Source organism: Hyperolius riggenbachi, chromosome 6 (genome assembly GCF_040937935.1).
Source record: "Hyperolius riggenbachi isolate aHypRig1 chromosome 6, aHypRig1.pri, whole genome shotgun sequence".
Taxonomy (NCBI): domain Eukaryota; kingdom Metazoa; phylum Chordata; class Amphibia; order Anura; family Hyperoliidae; genus Hyperolius; species Hyperolius riggenbachi.
This window is the reverse complement of record NC_090651.1, coordinates 240,338,175-240,364,467: the sequence shown is the minus strand read 5'-3', so window position 1 is coordinate 240,364,467 and position 26,293 is coordinate 240,338,175. Positions and strand designations below refer to the sequence as shown.

At 44.7% G+C, this 26,293-nt stretch overlaps 1 protein-coding gene across 2 annotated transcripts in view; it reads left to right on the top strand.

Moving 5' to 3' along the window:
- Positions 1-26,293, top strand: part of LOC137521401 (ATPase family AAA domain-containing protein 3-A) — a 128,084-nt gene that overhangs the window by 25,371 nt on the left and 76,420 nt on the right. For both annotated transcript variants that reach the window (XM_068240586.1, XM_068240585.1), the window contains exons 5-7: positions 7,231-7,300; positions 10,558-10,723; positions 13,547-13,616. In XM_068240586.1, coding sequence (XP_068096687.1) covers positions 7,231-7,300; positions 10,558-10,723; positions 13,547-13,616 — 306 coding nt within the window. The remainder of the gene's footprint in view (positions 1-7,230; positions 7,301-10,557; positions 10,724-13,546; positions 13,617-26,293) is intronic.

Here is a 26,293-nt window from a genome sequence, read left to right as displayed (position 1 = left end):
TCCTTTGGACTGTACTGCACAGGCGCAGAACTACTGTGCCTGCGCAGTACAGCCTGGAGGACGTCCAATGACTTCAGCGCACCCGCGTGAGATGCACATTGGAGCGCACAAGAGCCCGACCAGGAAGCCGGCCGGTCCAGGTCGGGTGAGCCACCGGAGAAGAGTGGGAGCCTCTGGAGTGGCGTCGAGGGCACGTCCTGCCTGCCATGGGCTGGAGGAAGCCCCAGGTAAGTGGATTAGTATTTTTATTTTTCTTAAACGCCTCCCTGAACCTTCCCTTTAAGCAGACTGTGAGTGTCTATTGTTGTGACTTAGATGAAGATCAGATCACATTTTATCACCAATTTGTGCAGAAATCCTTATAATTCCATAGGGTTCACATACTTTTCTAGCTACTGTATCAAATGTAACAAACGTTGCTTTATTATATCTAAAGTCTAAATAAAACCATATTAGTTAAAATGGTATGAGATGACCATCCGCCCACAAAGCTGTAGGTGTTAAATGAGGGCCGAGGCAAACTGCACATAATAATGCTTCATGCCTATGACAATGTAGTCAGAGCGCAGTCCGTCTCGGACAGCTGCAGTATGAAAGGTGCAGACAAGCCAGCAACAGGAAAGTGGTTCCAAAAAGCAGTCAAGACACTGCACACCATGTGGAAGTCACAATAACAGTCTAACCACTCTGGTGTGGTCCGCAGCAAGAGGTCCATACAGGGCTGAAGAGCTGTGAGCAAGCTCCATGATCATGGCCAATTTGGCAGGCACACAGTGGGTAAACCCAGCAGATGGATATGAAACCAGCGGTGCACTGCAACCAGGTAGTGAACACTGCGGAAGCCAGCATAGGGAGATCAGTGTGTCGCGTTGTATACCAACATGTGCTGGTGACACTAGGAGACAGGCCGGTGGCAGGACGGGTCGGATGGTAACCGCAACTGGTGGTGAAAACTGGTCTTGGGAAAAGCTTTGTGGGCGCCAGTTGGCGTGCTGGCATCTCATGTGAGGACGGCAGCATCTACATGTTTCGCTGGTCTGCATTTGAGTTGCAGCCACAAGGGTGTGCTCAGTAGGCAATGGCAGTGTTATGGAGTCTAGTCCAAGGACTCCTTATTGAATAGGTGCTGACTTACTGAACAGGAAGTGATTCGAACCCAGGTCTCCTGTGTCAGCTAGAGCCCTTAGCCATTACACTATTCAGCCACTCAGGAGGCACCTAGGCAGCAAATGCCGTAATAACTTCCAAAGTAAATCGGCATATGCCATAAAGTATGGATTTGCCCACATGGGCTTCAGGAGCATGTTCCTCGAATTTAGAGAACAGCACCCGCCATCTGAGTTCTCTCATGTACGTATTATATTTGACACCTATCAATAAGAAAAATTAGAGTTATTGCCACAGGCACCAATAGCATTTTAAGTGTTTTTTTTGTTTTGTTTTTTTTACCCCGGATCTGTTTAAAATGACGGGCTTTCTGGTTCTTCATTTGCTACACCTATTTGTTTTTTCCTCTTTTTCGCCTTTTATGTGTTTGCAGGGATATTCAGAGCATCCATTGGTTGATGTAAAAATGATATAGGTGAATGGGAACGTTTTAGAGTTTGTTCTTTCACCATCCACTAAGGGGCAGTATACATCTTTTTGCAGATTACAGCAGCACTGCATATACAGACATTACTACTGTCTACGCACAGCGCATACTTGTGTTTTCTGCTGGCTAGCCCTTTCATTCAAGCCATGTTTTTTCCAGTTTTATCTCATACCATAACTGCTTTTCTGTCACAGTAAGTTACTGAGATATACTGTATAATGGGAATTCTGGGAATCCAGTGATCACACATTTTAATGAAGCAGTATAGTTAAAGTGTGGCTACTTTTTATGGATTTTTTTTAATTATTTATAGACGTGTATATGTAAACATTCTTCTAATGATTTCTCAGAAGTGCAATTTTAAAATTTGAATAAAAAATTCAAGCTATTTTACTGAACAGTTATATGTACTGTCTTGTCTCCATAAGATTTGCTATTAAGCTTTGAGATTCAGGTACCCCTACTAGACAGCATAGCAAAGTTGAGTGATGTTTGTCCTGTTTTTTAATTTTACTTTCAACTTACCGAAATAATTGTAAAAAGTCTATATTGGTGCTATATTTCAACCATTTTTTTACATGTTTTATATTCATCCCAAACTTTTCAATTTTCTGCCAGTGTAGACTTTCTAAACCTTCTGTAAATATTTTTGCAACAGACCACAGTAGGCATTTAACCTCCCTGGCGTTCAAAATCTTCGAAATGTTTGTTCTAAAAGTGGTGAAATTTTCATGAAATTTTTGTCTGTATCTTACCAAACCGTGTAAAGCAAGGGTCTAGTAAACATTTTGAGTATAATAAGAGTTTGAAACCCAAAATCATGTAAAAAAAAGTTAATTTAATTTTCCCTTTCTGTTAGGCCACAATATCTCCACTGTTCAGTTTTTGGCATTCGTTTTTTCACATTAAAATTTGTGTCCGTGTGAATTTTTACATGTGTTTCCAGAGCATTTAAAAATGTACATATGAATGCAAATTTTAAAGCGAAAGGCATGCGCAAACCGGAACCATGCCTTAGAACTGCTGAAGTACAGAGAGCCCATCCCTTTCTGTATAGAACCCTCGTTAAAATGTGTATATGCAAATATAATAGAAGCTGAAATAATTGCCTAACCCTTTTGAATGTGTACATATAGAGAGGACTGTTTCTTCAACAAAATGGAACTTTATTTCAACTTTTCCTTGGCTGGTCACCAGCCTGCTGATTGCACGGTAAAGGTGTCCATACATCTAGCGATGATTTGAAAGTCTAATCTGATTAGATATAGATTAGATATAGATCGGTCAGTTGCCCATAAACCGCAGGCCAATTCCTGATCAATTTCAGCATGAAATCTCTCGGGAATCGTCCGAGCCTGCCGCGTCCACCGCCTCACTTCTGTGTGTATGTATGTAATGTATATATGCTGTAATGGGTATTTATACATTACCTGTCCTGTTTCGCAGTGTCCGTGCGTGTACTGCCTTATTAAATTAGCCGCATACACTCTGCTGGCGTGGTGCGTGTTTCGGCGTTTTATATGCCGCCAGTGTGTATGTGGCTAATAGAAGAGAGGCAGTGGATGGACAGATACCGGGACACAGGACAGGTAAGGTATAGATGCGCATATACATTACGCATATACGATAGACAGTGTTCTCCCCAGAATTTTTTCTCAGCCGGGTAGTATGAAAAAGTAGCCGTGTGGGGTTGGATTTCATAAGGAGGGGGGGGGGGGGGGGCAGGGAATAGTTTTGTGTGGTGAAAAATGAGTGTGGCCATAACATCACATGGGTGGATAGAATGATAAATATGCAGAAACTGCATGATTCTATTTATTAGCATACCATTTTGCAATGCCAAATGCTGCAACAACCACCCCCAATTACCTAATGCAGCCATTATGACTATCAGATAAATACAGCAACAGTTACCTCCAACAACTGTCTAAGCCCCAGCACATGCATGTGAAATGACCAGCAGTACTCACACATATCACCCTTAACAAATGCCTGTATAATGACCAGCAGAAGTGACCTAGCACCCACAACATATGCTTCTATAATGACCAGCAGTAATCAACTTTGTTACCTCCCTGCAGCCTGTTCCCAGCACAGGCAAACTGAACTGCTGCAGTTTACAGATTATACTGATCACTCTCCTGTAATACAACATGCAGACACTCACCTCGCTGGACAGGGCAACGGGGGTCCAGCAAGAAGCCGCACGGCAAAGTTTCCAGCTCTGAGTTAGTAAATGTAGCTGCAAGACTCCTGTTGCTGTGCTCCCTTCCTCACCTCCTCCAGAACTAGCCATAGTTGTTTGTTATGAAGATGCAGGACTTCTCGGGAGGAGGGGGGGGAGGTGCAGAGAGAGAGAGAAGAGAGAAACTTGAAGCTGCCGCCTAGGGAAGAAAGAGTTCACAGCGCAGAGTATGCCGGGAGATGTAGTTCCCAGACTCAGCTCTGCATTAGTGAGAACAGAGAAGAGTCTACAACTCCCGAGATCCCTCACCAACAGCGCATACAAAAGATAGGGCGGCAGGATTGGTGGCTCTTGTACAACACACCACCCAGTGGGCGGAATGGGAACTACATCGGTGATAAGTCCCACGGCCAGGATGTTAATTTGTACGTTTTCCTGGTACAAATATGAGCACAGGACAAGCGATCCAGCACCTGGGCGGTGCTTCAAAACAGCCGGGCGGCCCGCCCACTTAAACAGCCCTGGGGAGAACACTGGATAGATATACATACATACATACATACATACATACATACTCGAGTATAAGTCTAGAGATTTAGGTCTGATTCACTTCAAAAAAGTATAGGGATCGACTTATACACGAGTCACGGGCAACACTGAGCACACTGAGTAACATTCCCATACCCTGTGGTAAGTGACACTTTGAGGAAAGGAAATGCCAAGAAAACACAGGTCTGAAAGTCCTGGCCACAATTTAAGAAAGGGGGCGGGGGGAAATACTGGGCTGCATAAACGGTAGTGAATAATTGCAGCACTTGGGGGCCTGTTGGAGGTATTGGCTGCACTTAAGGGACGGGAGACGTTAATGGCTGCAATACTGTATGCACTGCAGTCATTAACCCCTCCTGGGCTCCAAGTGCAACTATTTACTTTGCTGGGTAGACTTCAGTCAATAAAAAATTCCAGCTTAATAGGGTTGACTATTGGAGTTGACTTATACACAGGGTCGACTTGTATTTGAGTATATACGGGTGCATATACACACACACACACACAGCGCCAGTGGTTTCGTCAGTTGTCCCGATATTTCTTGCCGTTACCACCGCCCGATCAAGCAAGTCGGCTCGACATCTTGCAGCATTTTCGACCGATTAGTGTGACCAATTTTGATCCGAAATTGGTTGCATTGTGGATCGGGCATGCACTTGGCAGCACCAAATTTCATCTGATTATAATAATTGAATCGGATGGTCGATCTGACGCCTGATATATGCCCACCTTAAAGGGAACCTAAACTGAGAGGGATATGGATGTTTCCTTTTAAACAATACCAGTTGCTTGGCAGTCCTGATGATCTCTTTTGCTGCAGTAGTGGCTGAATCACCCCTCTGAACAAGCATGCAGCTAATCCAGTCAGACTTCAGTCAGAGCACCTGATCTGCATGCTTGTTCAGGGGCTGTGGCTAAAACTATAAGAGGCACAGGATCAGAAGGAGAGTCAGGCAACATGTATTATTTTAAAAGGAAAAATCCATATCCTTCTCAGTTTAGGTTCCCTTTAAGGGAGCAGCATTTCCTCTCTTCCTGTCCGTGACCCTCTCGTCTTAACCACTTCCCGTAGAATGGAGGCGGGACCGCGGCTCTCTCTTTCTTCCACGAAGCATTTATGCCTCATCACCCGAAGAACGAGATTTGATGGGAGCTCGCTCTAGCGATCGGTGTTGGCAAGCTGTTTATCTTATTTATATAATTAAAAGTATTTATATAGCGCTGACATCTTAGCCAGCACTGTACAGAGTATAGTCTCGTCACTTAACTGTCCCTTGGAGCGGCTCACAATCTAATCCCCATAGGTATATGTCTATATGTATAGTGTTGTGTATGTTTCTTAGTCTAGGGCCAATTGGGGGGGTGGAAATTAAAAAAAAAAAAAAAAAAAAACTTAAAATGGCAGCATCGATCAAATACCACCAAAAGAAAGCTCTATTTGTGAGAAGAAAATGAGGTAAAATTCATTTGGGTGCTAAATTGTAAGACAAAGCAATAAACCGTTAAAGTTATGAAGTTCTATCATTGTAAAAAATGGCCTGGTCATTAGAGGGTGTAAACCTCTGGGGCTCAAGAGGTTAAAGCTAACATGAACTGAAATTAAACTTTTGAGATAATTGTATGTGTAGTATCTTGGTAAACAGGACTTCACTGAAATCTCATATTTTTATTTTCAGGTTTAGGGCTTAGTTTCTGAGACTGATCTCTAAACAGCAGCCATGTCAGTGTGAAGTAGAATCCTGCTTCATTCAACTCCCATCAAAAAGAAATTATCAGCTTACAACTTTTCTAGCACAGCTGCTATTAGTATTCTTTGCATAACCAGCTAAAAAAGTTTGCCTTGAATGCCTTTTAACTACATTATTTGCATAGATACTGGAAATATTTTTTAACCCTTGGAATGTATAAAACATCAAAAGGCACTTCAGATCAAATTATTAGTAGGACTAGTACAATATTTACCCATGTTTCTCTCCATGTCACATGTCTGTCCAGCTATAGGATGCGTATGCACCACCTTCAGTATGTGCCACCCGTCAAGGTTCATCCTGTTGGCTACCTTGCGGGGGACCGTGCACATACTGACTCATGTTTCAGCTCTAGCGGAATATGTTCTGTTGCTAGGGGAGGGGAAGACGGGCGACAGTACTACACACAATGGAACCGCTTTTGATGGTTGGTGTAAGGAGGAAAACCATGCACTCAGCTCCTGGATCATGGACATGGGGCACATGTACATACACAAGATTCTTGACAGAGACTAGTCAAAGCAGTCAATCTCGGTGGAGGTCCGTTGTAGTGTATATAAATAGTAATGATAATTAGAACTATCATTGGGTCTCGTATTTTTTATTTTCAATTGCTTAATGCTGAAAAGCTAATCTGAAGCTAGTCAGAAGTAGACATAGCAGCCATGTCAGTGTGACAAAAAAAATGGTTTGTTTAGCTCCCACAGAGAAATAATTACTTTTTGAACTTTTCAGATTCATCCTTTTTTACATGGAATGTTTTTTCAGTCCAATACAAGTGTTATTGGCTGCTGCACAGCTAATGTCGGTCTATTTTTTTTTTTTTTTTTTTAAGTTTTTGCAATAGAAAAAAAGGAGTGAATGTAGACAGCTTTTAGTAGTACTAGTACTATGTGTGCCCATCTTTACATTGTCATGTCAGTTCATGTATCCTTTAAAATAATGCCCTGTGAAATGCAAACAAAGAAACAAGCAAGAACCATTCTGTTAATGAATATGCAGCAGGTTTACCTGGTCATCAGGTTAACATTTTGGATATTGGAGGTGAAGACGTTTTGCCTGGCATATATGATTTCTGTCTGCAGCTCTTTGCCATGTTCAGGAATTTCAAATTTCTGACTTGACTTAATCTGTAGTCTTTCTTCTAATCATAGCAACAACTAAATGAGGAAAATTTGCGGAAACAAGAGGAGTCTGTTCAGAAGCAAGAGTCAATGCGACGAGGTAACTAGAAATGTGGTCTGTGTTTTTGTTTTATCTTGTCAGTTACAGTGCACTTGGATTTTTATGGATAAGTAAATGCGCCCCAATGGGTTCTTCATCCCTCCTGCAGCCTGGCTATAGTGAAAGCTTGCACTGTCCTCCTGCAGTTAACAATATTTAGAGGCAGGACTTATGTAGAAAAACATGAACATCAAAAAAATTATTGTGGTCACTTGTACCTGTAGTGTCAAATCTGAATCTGTGCCCACTAGTAGAGGCTTACTATTCTCTGTTGGTGTACATGCCTTGTGAAAAGTGAAGCTGTAAGGTAGCCCTTATGTGTACTGCTGCATCCAATCTTTCACCTATAGAAGCCTGATGGCAGCAGCTGTAGCATGGCAATGGAGAGGGCATGGCTCCAGTTACTGTGATCTGGCTACTAAATACAGCAGTGTAGAGCGTCCGGTGGATGAACTTCGGATGTTGAACTCCAGGAACCAGGGAGAAAAGAAAAAACAGAAAGCACCAGGAGCACCAATAGTGTACTATCCCCAGGTAGTGGGATATGCATATGAAATAATTACTACCTACAAGTGTAGGTTGCTATACCACAATATTGGGCATGTGGAGAATTATGTTTCCATGCAGATTTGATGACTTTTTCTAGGTCTGGTGAGTCGCAATCCAAACAAAACCTAAAAGGACCACTGGGTGCAATATCACATGGAGTACCCCTAGAAGTGGAGGGAAAACTATACTGGGTGGGAGGAGGCTCCCCAAAATGTTTGTATACGTGATTGTACAAACAGTAAGGAACCGTTTTACCTCAGACTCAGATTACCGTGCTGATCACAGAACAGACGCTGTCTATTATTGACCTGAAGAAGCAGGAATGTATCCCGCGAAATGCATAGTCCTTGTTTGGTGTCAAATAAACCTTTCTTAAACCTCCAATCTAAAGTTAGACTGTTTCTCACCATTTTTACACGTATACCAACATATTAGGCCTCCTCCCACCCTGTACAAATACAGCAGGAACTGTCTCTGCTGCTTAAGGCTCATCTTTTAATAAATTCAAGCCTAATCCTCATATGTCAGTGAATCACACTTTACTTGATACCTTTGCTTTAATGAAGCCGAAGGCTAGGTGAAGTTAAATTTGTGGGGTCACTTATCTGTTAACCTGAAATAATTTAAAATACAAATTTTACTGTGTGCAGACATGGCACTGCTTTACAAGCCGCATCCTCATTAATTTCACAGAAACGTTTGAGTGGTCTAATAAGACCAAGGTGCAGGCTGCAAATACTATGCCAAAGAGGATAATGTACTAGATGTGCTGTACCCATTCCGGTCTGCAGAGTGGAAGCATGACCTTTCCTATAAAATTACAAAATATAGGATATGGTCCTCGCCATATTTACAATATGCAATATATCATGATTTCAAATTAGGGTTTCAAATGGCGCAGTTTGTTCAAAAAGCATCACTTTTATTCTTTACAAATTCTTCAAGTTCATATAGATGAAGGAAACCACTTGCAGTTTCACATGCAGCACTCCAAATAATGGCCTGACAAGTGTTTTGTAGCAAAAAGCCACTTCCTCAGAGGCAAATGAAATAACATAGTTAATTCCAGACAGTCTAAAATGGGCATATTCAAATATAGGTAATTTTACCATTATCCCTCACTGTAACCTAATTTTCACACTAAGGGTGCGTACAGACATGCGACTATAGTCGTTTGAAACGATCGTTACCGACGGCATTGCCCGACGATCGTTCGTAAAAAGTGCACAAACGATCATTAAAACGACCGACCAACGAGATGTCGTTGGTAAAGAACGATCCATTCTGCCAGATCTTTTCTAACGACCATCGTTCAAAAAGTAATGTCTGTACAACGATCGGTCGTTGATCGTTCGTTCTCAAAGCTTTGCACATGCTCAAACAGTTCTTCTTTTTTACACTTGTGTTTGAAATCAGTTTATACATCATGTTGCGCACGCAACGCTCGTTCCAAGATCGTTCGTACACGAACGATGTTCAAAGTAGCCTTTCTTCAAACGATCATCGGCCGATACCTCCTTAAACATCGTTCGTCGTTCAGAACGAACGATCGTTATCGTATGTCTGTACGTACCCTAAGTTAGTCGTGGAGAGGGCTTAAGCCTCCCATATCTACACCTGACACTAACCTCCCCCACCTTCTTCTAGCTCCCCATTTATGCCCTAGCATGAGCCCACCTTACCTACGATAAAACGGGGCCTAAAGTCCCACCCCCTGTAACACTCCTTACTTCCCACTTTATTGCAGCTGAATATCTTAAAGCAAATTATGATCCCCATCACCTATAACCGCTACACCTAGTGCACAATCCCACCAACACTCCCAGCTCCCATTGATGCTGCCCTGTCCATTGCTGCACCCCCCCCCCTTCCCCCCTCAAGTTCAGCAATAATAGCCGAACTTTAATGCCCATGTCACTAAGCACAGACATAAGACCGAATGAGTCCCCTGTAGCGAGGGAAGAGATGTACAGAAACAGAATCCGCTGTGGTGATTGCCAGTGGCGTATAAATCACAATCCTGCTCAGGGCAAATTCCTGGAACCTGGCTCTCCTTCTCCATACAACATCCTCTGCACTGACAGCTGATATCTGCTTCCGCTGTCATCAGAGCCATCTGTCCCAACCACTGCAGTTTGGCCTTTATAGTCAAACTCCCGTGCCCAAGCCGCTGTGTCTGTGTTTGCATTCTGCTCCACCCAACTAAAATTAGGAGCCCAAATTACCCTTCTGGTGCCGCCATAGTAAGTAATTACATTGTGGGCTATGGCAGCACCTAAATTAACAGGCATGCTATGAGCCCATTATCACTGTTTCGGTATGAAAAGACCCGTACATAAGCATGAGTCTGTTCTACATTCTGCTGCCTGCTCAAGAGAATGGTCTAGCAGCGGACCTAGTGTGACCTGACCATTATACTTGAAAATTGCACTCTACAAAGATCTCCAGTCCAAGAGAACCTTGGAAAATCGGTTCCAGGGTGTCCCATTCAACCTGGATGGGGCATTCATCCCCATCAGGAGGCTGTATGTGGTGAATTCACCACCTGTCAATTTCTGCCGTGCATCGGCTGGGCGTTAAGCGCTGCACGACAAACGAGTAGTTCAGTCTTACATGTGTAAGAGGCCTAATTTTGTACTATCTATTCTCACTGACTGCCAGTAAAATAGCTGCCTTCTCTTCATTCTTCTTGTACTCTTCCCATTCAGCGACGGTGGAGCATGAGATGGAGTTGCGGCATAAGAATGAAATGCTTCGAATTGAGGCTGAAGCGCGAGCTCGTGCCAAGGTGGAACGTGAAAATGCTGACATCATCCGGGAACAGATTCGCCTAAAAGCTGCAGAACACCGCCAAACCGTTCTGGAATCCATTAAGTATGTTGAGCTCACTTCAGTGGCTGAACTAATCACCCATGTTCAGTTTTAGGGATATTAAGAATTCTAGATAAGTGGTTGATGCTGGTGTCCCTTCACACATTTCCACATACTGAATTATGGGGTTTCACATTATTAGGGAATTCGCCTGTGAAGTTCTGCTGTATGAGAAGAAGTAGTGTGCCATTGCCTTACAACATTGCATGTGAAGTGTGTTGTTGCTAGTGTATGAATGATGATGTGAGTGCATGAATGGAACATTCTGTGGCAAGATAAGTTGTATCAACCATTTCACACAATTTTTTCTGTGTTCTCAGTGACAGATTTTAAAGGGAACCCAAGGTGAGAGACATAAGGAGCCTGACATATTTATTTCCTTTTAAACCATGCACATTGCCTGGCTGACTCTGGCAGCAAGGTGGCATGGTGGTTAGCGCTCTCGCCTTGCAGTACTGGGTCCAGGTTCTAATCCCAGCCAGGGCACTCTCTGCACAGTTTGTATGCTCTCCCGTGTCTGTGTGGGTTTCCTCCAGGCTCTCTGCACAGAGTTTGTATGCTCTCCCTCTTTTTGTGTGGGTTTCCTCCGGGCTCTCCGGTTTCCTCCCACATCCCAAAAGCATACAGATAATTTTATTGGCTTTTCTCCTAAAGTACGATACATACATAGATATATGACTATGGTAGGGATTAGATTGTGAGCCCCTCTGAGGGAAAAGACCATATACTCTGTACTAGGGTTGCCGCGGTATAGCGGTATGACTGTATACCGTGGTTTGATTGTGCATGGTAATCCTACCATGCACAATCACGGTTTACAGATTTTCGGGGGTGGGGCGACGTAGTGGCGGGGATGCGACGCAGCCGCGAACGCACTAACTGCAGCGGTGAAAGAAATATTCCCTTGCTGGGCCCTCGTGTTGTACTGGCTTCATTCTACCTCCTGTTCTTGCCTCACATTTTTCCTGAAGCAGCGCCCCCTGGGCACTACTACAAGGAGATGGAAGTAAGAATAGGAAGTAGAATGAAGCCAAAACACGCGTGAGGACTGGCCCGGCAAATATTTGTAACCCCTGCTGCTGCACCCCCCCCCCCCCCCATACTGCGGGCACCTACATCCATCCCTGGCTACCTATGCTGCAGCCACCTATCCTGCCTATGCCTATCCCTGGCTACCTATGCTGTGGCCACCTATCCTGCCTACACCTAGCTCTGGCTACCTATGCTGTGGCCACCTAATACTGGCTACACCTAGCTCTGGCTACCTGTGCTGCAGCCACCTATCCCTGGCTGCCTATGCTGCGGCCACCTATCCTGCCCACACCTATTCCTGTCTACCTATGCTTCGTCCACCTATCCTGCCTACACCTATCCCTGGCTACCTATGCTGCGTCCACCTATCCTGCCTACACCTATCCCTGGCTACCTATGCTGTGGCCACTTATCCTGCCTACACCTAGTTCTGGCTACTTATGCTGTGGTCACCTGTCCTGCCTACACCTATCCCTGGCTACCTATGCTGCGGCCACCTATCCTGCCTACACCTAGCTTTGGCTATTTATGCTTGCGGCCACCTATCCTGCCTACACCTATCCCTGGCTACCTATGCTGTGGCCACCTATCCTGCCTACACCTATCCCTGGCTACCTATGCTGTGGCCACTTATCCTGCCTACACCTAGCTCTGGCTATTTATGCTTGCGGCCACCTATCCTGCCTACACCTATCCCTGGCTACCTATGCTGCGGCCACCTATCCTGCCTACACCTAGTTCAGGCTACTTATGCTGCGGTGGCACTTTGAGTCCGCAAGGAGAAAAGCGCAATATAAATGTTATTTGTCTTGTCTTGTCTATCCTACCTACACCTATCCCTGGCTACCCCTATGCTGCGGCCACCTATCCTGCCTACACCTATCCCTGGCTACCTATGCTGCGGCCACCTATCCTGCCTACACCTATCCCTGGCTGCCTATGCTGCGGCCACCTATCCTGCCTACACCTATCCCTGGCTACCTATGCTGCGGCCACCTACTACTGGGGGGGTCCAATTAATTGTATAATACCGTTGTACCGTGGTATTTTTTTGACGTTTATCATACCGTGGAATTTCATACCGTTGCAACCCTACTCTGTACCGAGCTGCAGAAGATGTCATCGCTCTATAAATACATAATAATAATAATAATAATAATAAATAAAAAAGCTGCATGCTTGTTTCAGATGTGTGATTTTGACATTACTGACCAGAAAGATCAGCAGGACTGCCAGCCAACTGGTATTTATTAAAAGGAAATAAATATAGCAGTCTCCATGTGTCTCCTCCTTTTCAAAGCAAGTGAGTTCTAAGGGAACAGAGTGTGGGCTGAAGGTTCCTCCTGAGACGTAGGAGTCCCGAGGCTTCCCCCAATTGTGTTCAGTGAGAGGACATTCCATCGTGATCATGCACCTTATAAGCTGGATAGTGAAATGATGGGAAAGAAGGGAATGGGTGGGTGTGGCAGTGGGCAAAGCAAAGTACAGGGTCAGATGGACACAGAAGAGATATCTATAGATGGCACAGGAATGGAAAAGACAGCACTGCTGTTAGTGACGTGACTGAACTTAGTGGTGTGGGGAAACCTTTGGGAACTGTTGCAAGGAAAACCGGAGCAGAACTGGTGCAAAATGGAGCAGAGGCCAAAATCGAGGATTCTGATTTGTCACTCTGAGCAACTGCTTCATTTCTGCACCTGTTTTGCACCAGATTTGTTTCGATTATCCTTGCACTGGTTTTGATAAATGTGCCCCAGTGTGTGTCATACTGATGTATTCTCTCTTCTGTTCTAGGACTGCAGGCACTGTGTTTGGAGAGGGTTTCAGGGCTTTCGTATCAGATTGGGACAAAGTAACAGCAACTGTAAGTATTCGGTTATCTGTTACATTGAAGTGATCCTGATGTTTGTATATTACAGCATGAGAAATGGCTGTAGCCTGATTGGCTTGGGGGGATCGGATGGACGTTGGTGATTGCGGGAGTGCAAAGCAGCGTGGATCTGGTGGGTCTCTACCTCCTTGCACTTAGTCCTACACTTGGATGTAATGAGGCCAAGAGCAGCCCAGCCTCATAAGTACACCACTAAATTTTGTGATGGTTTATGAGGTGTTAAGAATTCTGACTTGCATGCTGTTTTTGGATGTTGAATAGTGTACACACACACCACACACACACACACACACACACCACACACACACACACCACACACACACACACACACACACACCACACACACACACACACACACACACACACACACACACACACACACACACACACACACACACACACACACACACACACACACACACACACACACACACACACACCACACACACCACACACACACACACACACACACACCACACACACACACCACACACACACACACCACACACACACACACCACACACACACACACCACACACACACCACACACACACACCACACACACACACACACAACACACACCACACACCACACACCACACACACACACCACACACACACACCACACACAACCACACACACACACACACACACACACACACACACCACACACACACACACCACACACACACACCACACACACCACACACACACACACACACACACACACACCACACACACCACACACACACACACACACACACCACACACACACACCACACACACACACCACACACAACACACACACACACACACACACACACACACACACACACACACACACCACACACACACACACACCACACACACCACACACACCACACACACACACACACAACACACACAACACACACACCACACAACACACACACAACACACACACCAGTACATACAAGCATACCTACTCCAGTGCCGTCACTTTTCTCAATCAGTCACTCCTAGCCCTTACGTCTGGGCTTGCACTTGGCTGGGCTTATGATCCTCATCCATCAACCCCAGCGGTAACATGAGGGGGCAGGGCTACTGCAGGAAGGGATGGATTTATTTCAGGCGGCCGAGGGGGCCACATGCTATCAAAAAAATGTCAGGCCACAAGAAAGGGATCGGCGGGCCGCAGATGGCTCATGGGCCGAATTTTGGACATCACTGTGTTGAGGCCTATGCTTTTCTATCCACACATCCCATATTAATTTATCTGAGTTTCTCCATTGCATGTATGCACTAGACAACCCGGACACAAATGTTTTTATTTTGGGGAATGGTAGATGATTTACTTGATAGGAGGGCATGCATTTGTTTCCATTTGTGACAAACCCTTAAAGTGAACCAGAGACAAAGTATTTTACCATATATATCAGTGGGAACATTAGAGAAAACACCTACCCTGCTCTCTGTTTCATTCTCCGCTGTTCAACCTGCTTCTTATGAGCCGTGATAAAATCCCCAACTGAGCATTCAGTCTGGGTTTGCTCAGGAATCATTATAGCATCAGGCGACTTGGCAGCCGATCGACCATCCGATTCGATTATCATAATCAAATTAGATGAAAATCATATTTATATATTAAACCTGGTGGCTCAATGGTGAAGGGACATCTTGTGGATTATGCCCCCCTTGTACCTCTTGTGTCCCTCCTGTATCCGCCTCTGTCCTCCTTGTGCCGTCCTTTGTGTCCCCTTGTGTCCTCCTCTATGCCGTTTTTGTGTCCTCCGTTTGTCCCCCTGTGTCCTCCTCTGCGTGGGCACAGTACACAGAATCCCCAACAGCGGTTGGAGGTTTATATTGGCAGGCATTCACAAGTCGGGAATTCCCTACATTTGTACTATAAGACGCAGTTACTTTTTTTTCCCCACTTTTAGGCGAGAAAAAGTGAGTCTTAGGCCCAGTTCACATTAGCGTTTTTTTACGGAACCGGACTTATGGATCAGGCCAGCTGGATCCATTGAAAACTGTCCGTTTTACAGCCAGTGTGCTGTAAAACATCCATTTTCATTGGCTCCTATATGCTGCAAAACCTTACTTTTCCGTTCCACTGAGTGAAACAGTCTGGAAAATTGGGTCCTGCAGCATTTTTTAGTCCGCTCAGTGGAACTGACCACGGAACCGTACGGCTGGTTCCGTTGGCAAATGCTAATGTAAACCGGGCCTTATAGTCCAAAAAATACAGTATATTGTATGCAGCTTGAAACTGAAACTAATCAAATTAAAAAAAAAAATGTAAAGTGCTGTATTCACGCCTACTGAAAGTTTACTTTTGAGTTTGTGTGAGATTGTGAAATGTTTTGTGTGATAGAAAAAATTTTCTATCACGCAAAACAGTATTTGTTAATTTCAGAAACAAAAAACAAAGGCACTACCAGTATATGCTGTTCAACCACCTGATATTTATTAAGGATCAAAAATTCTTTCACCTTGGTTAATCATAATAAGGTCTATAAGGAAGTATTACATATTGCACACAATTGTAATGCACAATTCTCATTATGCGGGGTGTTCCCCAAATACCGGTATGTCTCAACAGAAAGTCTCAGACGACCGTACACAGACCAGATTGTAACAAAATTAACCACATCACTCCCACACATGGGGAGAGGCGGACACGGACACCTACAATGCCAAGAGATTAAAGCATCTAATATGCCAATTGCCTGTCCAAATTGTCCGCATCACCCCATGTGCCGACAGTACGGTGGTCAACAGCAATAAAAAATGTGCCACCCCACGCCCCCTTATGCCCCCCCACAATCACAGCATCATGCCCTGCATACGAGTAATCTCATAGAAGTACTGAATTGAATTGAATTGAATGGGTCGTCACCCTCAGACAATGGCATGAAAAATGATGAGAACACAGTCTATAATGGCATATAGGAAAAAAAATTCCATAGAAGGTCCTGCATCCAAAATTCAATTGTATGAAACAGAGTTCAACATCAAAAAGATCATCATGAATGATCGCTGTATTTTTTCAAGAGTCCTTCGGACCGTGTAAGGCTGGTGCACCTAGCCAACTTGCTGCAATATAAATTTGTAGGCCCATACTGGCAAGACAGTTCACTATTCCAGCCAAGCCATATATCACACCGTCAAAGTTTCAATGCATACAGTGCTCCACCATAGATGAATGTACATATGAACTCTGTGGATATTAGTGCCATATACACTATCTCTCATAGTTACCACCTCCTCCATTGATACGAAATGCAATGTCCGCATAGACTATTCCAGCCTGCCCAGTTAACCGCAGTGTCCGTGATGTGTATCTGCGGGAGTATCAAACTCAGGGCCTTAGACTTGTGTCATCACATCCAAGCGGGAGTCCAATCTTTGGAGGTATGCGCCATAGCTTCGGGCACCGTGCTCCGATCCGGCGGGAGGGCAGAGGGGGGCGGAGAGGCACATCTCAGCGCGTGACGCAGGCCTACGTCGACGCGTTTCGCCCCGCCCAGGGACTTCCTCAGGACGTACTGCTGTTGACCACCGTACTGTCGGCACATGGGGTGATGCGGACAATTTGGACAGGCAATTGGCATATTAGATGCTTTAATCTCTTGGCATTGTAGGTGTCCGTGTCCGCCTCTCCCCATGTGTGGGAGTGATGTGGTTAATTTTGTTACAATCTGGTCTGTGTACGGTCGTCTGAGACTTTCTGTTGAGACATATTTGGGGAACACCCCGCATAATGAGAATTGTGCATTACAATTGTGTGCAATATGTAATACTTCCTTATAGACCTTATTATGATTAACCAAGGTGAAAGAATTTTTGATCCTTAATAAATATCAGGTGGTTGAACAGCATACACTGGTAGTGACTTTGTTTTTTGTTTCTAGTTTTTTGACCAGTGCGTGTACCCACCTGGTTTGCACACATTAGCATGTACACTTTTGTGTAGTTGGTTTTTGTTTGTTAATTTCAGGTTTTTAAAGCCACCATCCATAATTTTAAAGTGTACGAGAGCTGAACGATTAAAAAGGATTTGCACATACCTGGGGCTTCCTCCAGCTCCATCCGCTCGGATAGCTCCCACGCCGCCGTCCTCCGCTGTCTGCAGCATCGGGAATCTGGTCCCGTCACTGCCGTCAGTTGGCTCCAGTCTACGCACGAGACCCGGTTCCTGAAGCTGCAGACAGCGGAGGACGGCGGTGTGGGAGTATAAATCTTTTTTTTATCCCTTTAAGTTTCCTTTTTCCTTTTCACCTAACGTTCACAAAGCAGATTAACAAAAAATCTTGAAATTGCCATTTTTACATTTATAGCTTCGAGGCTAAAGCTGGCCATACACTAGGCCGATTCCCCGCCGATCGACAGCAGATTCGATCACTGGGATCGAATCTGCTGTCACATCGTTCACGCTAAATTTCGATCTATTTCGTCCCGAAATAGATCGATCCCGTCGATCGCTCCGTGCGGGAAATTACCGTCGATCGCCCGCGGGTAGCGACGTTCGAGTGCCCGACGACTGACGCAATAGAGTGGCAATACATTACCTGCTCCGCCAGCGCGACTCACCCCGGTCACCGCTGCTCCGTCTCTGGTCTGGTCTCCGGGTCCGGCATGCTTCACTTCTTCTAGCCCGGCAGGAAGTTTAAACAGTAGAGGGCGCTCTACTGTTTAAACTTCCTGACGGGCAGGAAGAAGTGAAGCATGCCGGACCCGGAGACCAGACCAGAGCGGAGAAGACAGCGGAGACCTGGGGACTGGAGTTGCGCCGGCCGGAGCAGGTAATGTATGTGGACAGGGGGAGCGGCGGCAGCACCACCACAGATTGTGAACGGTTACAGGCTGAAATCAGTTCACAATCTGTTTGCAGTAAAGGCAGCCATATGATCCCTCTCTGATCAGATTCGACCAGAGAGGGATCTATCTGTTGGTCGAATCTGATGGCAAATTGACCAGTGTATGGCCACCTTAAGTGCGGTGTCTTATCAGTGCCTGCATTGTTTGGTAACATAAAGGTAGCCATACACTGGTCGATTTGCCATCAGATTCGACCAACAGATAGATCCTGATCAGAGAGGGATCGAATCTGATCAGAGAGGGATCGTATGGCTACCTTTACTGCAAACAGATTGTGAACCAATTTCAGCCTGAAACCGTTCACAATCTGTTGTGGTGGTGCTGCCGCCGCTCCCCCCGCCCGCATACATTACCTGCTCCTCTGGTGCGACTGCCCCCGGTCACCGCTGCTCCGTCTCCGCTCTGGTCTCCAGGTCCAGCATGCTTTACTTCTTCCTGCCCGGCAGGAAGTTTAAACAGTAGAGCGCCCTCTACTGTTTAAACTTCCTGCCGGGCAGGAGGAACTGAAGCTTGCCGGAGACCAGCGCGGAGACGGAGCAGCGGTGACCAGGGTAGTCACACCGGCGGAGCAGGTAATGTATTGCCGCTTTTTTGCGTCGGTCGTCGGGCACTCGAACGCCGCTAGCGACGCGCTCCCTACCCGCGGGCGATCGACGGTAATTTTCCGCACGGAGCGATCGACGGGATCGGACGAAATGGATCGAAATTCGCGTGTAGCGCGAACGATTGGCAGCAGATTCGATCCCAGTGATCGAATCTGCTGTCGAAACGGCGGCAAATCGGGCCAGTGTATGGCCAGCTTAACCCTTCCTCCTGTATTGACTTCTGGGGGAGTAGCCCAATGAGTGGGACGTGCTCTAGACAGCAGGCCACTGTAGAGTGCAGTAAAGAGTCTGGCATTCTGCTCTGAAGAACAGACAAACCTTTGGTGACAGGGTTATTAGATTTAAACACCCCCAAAAAATGCAAACTGTTTATCTGTGGAGTATGCAGGATCCTCTTTTAAAGTGGAACTGAACTCCGAAACTTCCTCTCTGCACTAAACCATAAGCAATAGCAGAATCATCTTTAAAGAAAAACATTTCTTTGTTACAGCTGATACAAATCTTACTCCTGGAAGCAGACAGGGGGTTAACGTCCTGTGTTAACAAATTAGCTGCTCTTCCGAGGCAGCCAGCTGACACAGTTTACAGTTGTGATAAGTCTGCTTCCAGGAGTACTGTTTGTAGTAGATTTGATGCTGCTTTAGGTTTGTATATCCAGCACTTGATGGTGCTGCTGAGTTAAGCTTGGGGTGTTTTTGCAGGTGGATTTTCTCTGCAGCTAGTGACTGCTGGTAAACATGGTGCCTATGACGTTCAATTTGAGTTTATTGTGGAGCAGCTGTCTTATGTATCCTGGTTTAATTGCTACCTGAATCTGGTCCGATGGGCTTTTCCTAATTTGGGTGAAATTGTGCCACATTCAGGACTTGTCATGGAACCCTTTGAGTGTGTAATGTGTTTTTATAATGCTTGCCAGTTAAACAGTTCTAAACTCTGTTTCTGGACTGACAATATTGTATTTACAAGCTCCTAATCTGTTAGTTTCATGCATAGAAAATTAAAGCTTACTCAAGAGTGCAAAGCAAGTGCAAATGGAGGTAAAGGGTTATTAACAGCCTTGTTTCCTTGCCTATCCCAGCTGTATCATGAGCCATATATAGCTCCCTGACAATGATCTGTCCTGACCAGATTGTGACTTTGGGAGCCCTGCCCCTCTTTCCTCCTCATTTGTCCCTCTTTCAGGACTGTGTCCCTCTTTCTATGTAAATATATATATTTACAAAAAAATGTGTTTGACTCTAAGTTTTTTATTCCCATCCTTTAAATTGATATATTACTCATTTTAAAATGTTAATATGATGGAAAATGAACAGGATGGAAAGGACCAGTGTGGTTTGAATTATAAAACAACATATTTTGCTTATGAAATCTTTATGGTATGCGTGACTAGGGTTGTGACAGGAGCATGATCAGGGGTGTGGCAGGGGCGTGGCCTAAGTGCCCCTCTTTCTCATCTCAAAATGTTGGGAGGTATGATGTAGTGGGCAGAAATGGTGTCAGCTTGGGGTTATGTGTACCTGCAAAACATTAGCAATACCATACTCTCATCACCTTAACCTTCCCGTTGCTCTTTCTACTGCAGCATAGCTATTTGAATATATAATTTTAAAAACCTATAAAACAGTGTGAATCTTTCAGTCACCAGAGCATGGAGAGGGTACCAGATGAGGGGAAAGTTGCGCACAGTAAGCCTGACAATAGTGGTGACCAGGCAGGCCAATGCATGGAATTTGTACATTCTCCTAATCTGTCTGCCATGTCATTTCTGAAAATGAGTAATGGATCCCGTTGTGTTTCCTGAGGTTTCCACACCCTTCCTAATAATGTGACTGTCCTCAGAGGTACAGCAGTCAACACGTTTTCCTCACAGCAGGATCTCCTGTAAAGCTGTATGTAGGATAGCAGATTAAAACACCCTTTGACACATCTTATATTTAAATTGTAATACAAAGCTATTAAACATATTCGGAGTAAAATGGTCCCGTAGTAGGAAATACTTTAGTAAATTAAAATTGCAACCTTTTTTATTTTGTATTATGACTGCTGGTTGTTCCTCCTTTTTTAATTTCTGGATTTTCCAACAATTTCTAACATTCAAGTTATCCAAGATGTACTCCTTCCCTGTAGCATTATGGGGATCAATCCAGGTGCAGAAGTTTTTATTGTGGAGATGTTCTAGTATTTCCTATTACAACAGAAGGGGAGGAAAAAATCACCGGGCTAAATGTTTTACTGCCCTCTTTCCCCACACCCCATACAGTCATTTAACATTAATTTTGAAAAGGTGTCAAGTACCTGTATTTAAGTTGCTATCGTATATCAGGCTACAGTCTAGATTCTGTCCCCACTGCTTTTCTTATAGGATACCTGACCTGAGGCAAAGTAACCTAAGGTAAGCACCAAGGTATCTTCATGCTGCATCCACATACTTCTGTGTGTTATCACTTCTTGGAAAATGACTTTTGGCTAAATTGAAACTTTCAAACAGGAAGAGGCAGGATTGCTGTTATGGTCCCTCCCATCAAACCTCTCCCTCCCCCAGCAGTCTACTCTAGGATATGCATTTGATGGGATGTGTACCCTAGGGCTTGGAGCTTGGCTGTACAGTACATGGTGAATCACATTACCATGTGAATAAACCACAGTATGTGTCACATAATTAAAGGTATTAAAATCCTAACACTTTGATTACTGACAAAATGGAGAAGAGAATAGGAGGTAAAATATTTTTGCCTGTAGAATGGACTCCAGGTTGTGGAGATATCTTCTGCCTTTCTGTTCCATAATAAGTAAGAGCAAATCTTTCCAACGTATACGCAGATGGCAGTAAGGACCTGACAAGGGAGTCTAACCCTTTGAAACTCGAGCCACAAGCTAAAAAGCATTTTGACTCCAGTTGCACTTTTAATTTAGTTCTCTGCTTTTTATCAAAGCATTACAGGAACTGCCAGCCATATGTAATGGATTCTCTGCAGAAGTAGCTGGGCCTAATGAACAGTAACTAATAAAGCTCAGGGGACCAGTTTTGCTGTGGCAGGGACTTTGCTGCTTGCTTTGATCCTTATCACCTGTCACTTCTGAATTACAACAAAACACTATAGATCTCAGTCACGAATCAAGTCCGGACTTTGAATTTGAAAAGTGACTTTAATTCCCCGCAGTTCTCCTGCAGCTCATTCCGTTAATGGAGAACCTTCTGAAGCTACGAGGACGTAAACTTCGATTTGATGAGCCAGTAATTGTCTGTTTCCTAATGCATGCACAGATGTCAGATGCAGCATAAAAGCATCACTCCCCCCCCTCCCCCGGCTTCAACACGCAAGCTTGAAAAAGAAATGGCTTGACGAAGCAAAATGCCAGCGATCGAAGTAGAAATTCTTTTCATTGAAGCAAAGGGGAGGAAATTGGTTCTTGTCTTGCCAGCGCACACATGTCCCCTTTGTGTTTCTGGCACTGACTTGGCACTTTGTGTTTCAAGCCTGTCACATAAGGTTATTCAGCATGTCGAAGGTCAAAGGTTAGAGGTTTTCTGTCCCCGCCCCCCCCCCACCCCCCCCCCCCCCCCACACACACACACACACAGCAGGCTAAGCTGCATACTGGGGTATATAGTCCTGCAATAAATCATCATTGCTCTACATTTAGTACAATGTTGCAAGGAGATTAGGGTTTTCAGAAGACTCTGAGCTGTCAACCCTGAGACCATGTTGACAGTGGTGCATTGCGGTGTAATGACAGCTTTGTAACGGGGCTTACCACTCTGCAATGCACCACCTATGCAACATTCGCAGGCCGGGTGTGTGAGGGTATAACGGATTGGGGCATCATACCAGTAAACCTGCATGTTAAAGGGAACCTAAACTGAGAGGTATATGGATGTTTCTTTTTAAAAAATACCAGTTGCCTGCCAGTCCTGCTGATCTCTGTGTCTGCAGTAGTGGATGAATCATACACCTGTAACAAGCATGCAGCTAAACCAGTCTGACTTCAGTCAGAGCACCTGATCTGCATGCGTGTTGAGGGGCTATGGCTAAAAGTATTAGAGTGACAGGATCAGCAGGATTGCCAGGCAACTGGTATTATTTTAAAAGGAAAAATCCATATCCTTCCCAGTTTAGGTTCCCTTTAACAGTAAAAGCGAAGCATACTTTTCATTGTTTGTCTGCTTCACTGTACCCTCCCTGAGGTACCAGTAATAGCACTTTCATTCCTGACACATCTTGACATAATTTTGTGCTTCTTGTCAGAGCGATGGCCATGATTGCTGGGCTGCTGGTTTATTTCCACCCCACCTTCTGCATCTGTGCATGAGCAGTCATTGGGATAGGCTATGTGAAGGTCACAGTCCGAATACAAAAAGGTTTATGGCAAGCAAGGATGGAACATGTATGTGTAAACTTTACCTCCTACCAGCACCAGTGCCCAGCTGGGGAGCTGAACATAGATGGTAGGAAGCCCATGCTCCATTTCACGGTCAGGTCAGGGATGTTAGATTTTATTTGTCACCATATAAAGGTGGCCACACACTATACAATTTTTTTTGGCAGTTCAGTAAAAATGATCGGTTGTGCAGAAAAATTGAAAGCTTCTTTTTCATTAGTTTGATGAAATCTGATCGAATTTCCCATTTTTATTCAACAAAAGAGGATCGGGATTGTTGCAGTTTTCTGATCAATTTATATGAGATTGGAATGGTGTAGGGTCAATTGACAATTTCTCGATGTACAGAACCAAGCAATTTTTTTGTGCATTTTCAATCATTTCTTTCATAATTGGGGGAAAAATTTAACATGTGTGGTACACTGGTTAGATTTTTGAAATGTTACAATCCATCAGAAAAATGGATTGCAATTTAGAATTGGAAAGATATATACAAAATTGTATGTTGTGGGAGAAAATAAGGGGATGTTGTCAAGGGTATATAAGATTCTTAACCACTTGCCGACCAGGGGTGATTTGCCTGATCTGTGCTGCGTGGGCTCTCCACTAGGGGCATATAGCGAGTGGGAACGCGGAAAATCAGCCGTGTTCCCAGCCTGTCGGCGGCTGTCGATGAACCCGGAAGTAGCCGCCGGCGGGGACAGGACGATCGGAGCGGGGCTGCGAGGGCACCATCCAGCTTCAGGGGGCTGAGGGATGCCCCGGGTGAGTAAATGTCATTTTTTTTTTTTCCCTCAAGTATTCCTTTAAGGACTGATTTTGTAAAAAAAAAATGTAATGGTATAAATAAAGATATTAAAAAAATGTTGTGTGGCCACCTTAAAGAGACTTGGTTTTTGTGATGTTAAAGTGTACCAGAGAACTCTGTATACAAAGATTTGATGCTTACCTGGGGGTTCCTCCAGCCCCATAAGGATCAATCTGAGTCCCTCGCCGTCCTCCCGCTTGCCTCTGTTAAGCCGCAATCAGCCCCGGTAACTGGCTCAGTCGCGTCAGTCATGAGTTCGCGCATACTCAGAAGACCCCAACTGAGCCAGTTACTGGGACTGATTGCGGCTGAACAGCAGACCGCGGGAGGACGGCAAGAGACTCAGACGTGTTTATGGGTCTGGCGGAAGCCCGGGGAAGGATTGAATAGTTCTATACGGAGGTCTCTGATTTCCTTTAAAGTCTTTTTTATAACAGTAAAGCAGATGTGGAACAATAGTGCAGGGGACTAGGGGGCCCTGCTCCTGTACTTAAGATGCAGAGGAGTGTTATACATGACTTACTTTTGGCCACGGGACAGATTTTCAATATTCCTCTTTAGTGTAGTGCCATGCAGCATATCACTAAGCAACTGTGGATGTCGCATGACATGCAAGGATGGGAGTAGCATGGTGATTGGCTGTATGGTGATTATACACTGAGAAGGACTGCACTCAAATAGCCATGCTGCTTTCTTTACATTACTCTACTGTAGTTCTTCTTTAGAGCAAATAGATGTATGAGATAGTTATGTGTTACAATAGCTTAAGAGAACCTCCCTGCAGTTTCGTATTCCTCTTTTAACTTTTAGTTATTTGAATTTTAACTCAGATGTGTACTTAGTAGTCATGTCAGTGTGATGCAGGGCTGTGGAGTCGGTACAAAAATCATCCAGCTCTGACTCCTCAGTTTATGAAACCTCCGACTCCAGGTACCCCGAATCTCTCTAACTCCTTAGTCTACTACTTACCAGGGCTGTAGATTTAGTACAAAAATTATCCAACTCCCGATTCCGACTCCTCCGTTTATGAAACCTCCGACTCCATCTCCGACTCCACAGCCCTGGTGTGATGTACAATCTACTTTATTCAGCTGCCATAACCCCCCCCCCCCCCCAATTGCCGGTCTGCCAAGCAGGTCAGCTTGCTCTGGCGATGGCTGATACCTTTTTGTTGGTGTCGCTCGCCCCGCCCATCACATGATGTATCAGCCCTCGGCTCCCTGCATAGCAACAGAACGCGTCATCAGCTGTGCAGCCTCTGCCCAGCGATCTCGCCCAAGGGATAGAGTCTTGATCCCCATTGGACGACATCAATCAGCTGTGTGTACGGGCCTTTAGTATTATATATCTACCCATGTTTATCTCATTATGTCACAATGCAGACCAGACCTGTGTATCAGTCTGTTCTATGCTCTCCAATCAAAGTATAGAAGGCAGGAATTTTCAAATCCCCACTTGGCATTCTGCTATTGTGATTGAGAACTTTTTGCTTTCAGTTGCAGTCCCAATCTAGTTAACCCTGAAAATGGCACAGTATTTACTGAATTTGGGCAAAGGATTGCTGTTAGCTGAGATTATCGGATAATCAGTGGATAGAGTGTGGCCACCTTCACAGAATATTGGGATTCACTAATAAAAATACAGATGGATCTTCACCCCTTTATTTAGGATGCTGTGTGTACATTTTTGGGCATTTGACTACACTGATGCTTGGAGAGTATGATCCTCTGGGTTGTCTTGTGTGCTGTACCCCAGCAGAGCAATCTGTAGACAAAACCACAGGGCTACTGAGCTGTGGCTAATGAGGAGAATTACTCTACCTGTGGTCTTTCATCACCGTGCTAATGAGACTCTAACAAGGTCTGAAAAGTCATTTCGTTTTGAGAAAGGCACAGAAGAGGATTTATTTAACCTCCAAAGTGACAGAAGATGCAATAATCAAGCTGAGAAACCATGCAGACCAGACTTAAAGGTATTTTGTAGTCAAACCTGAACCTT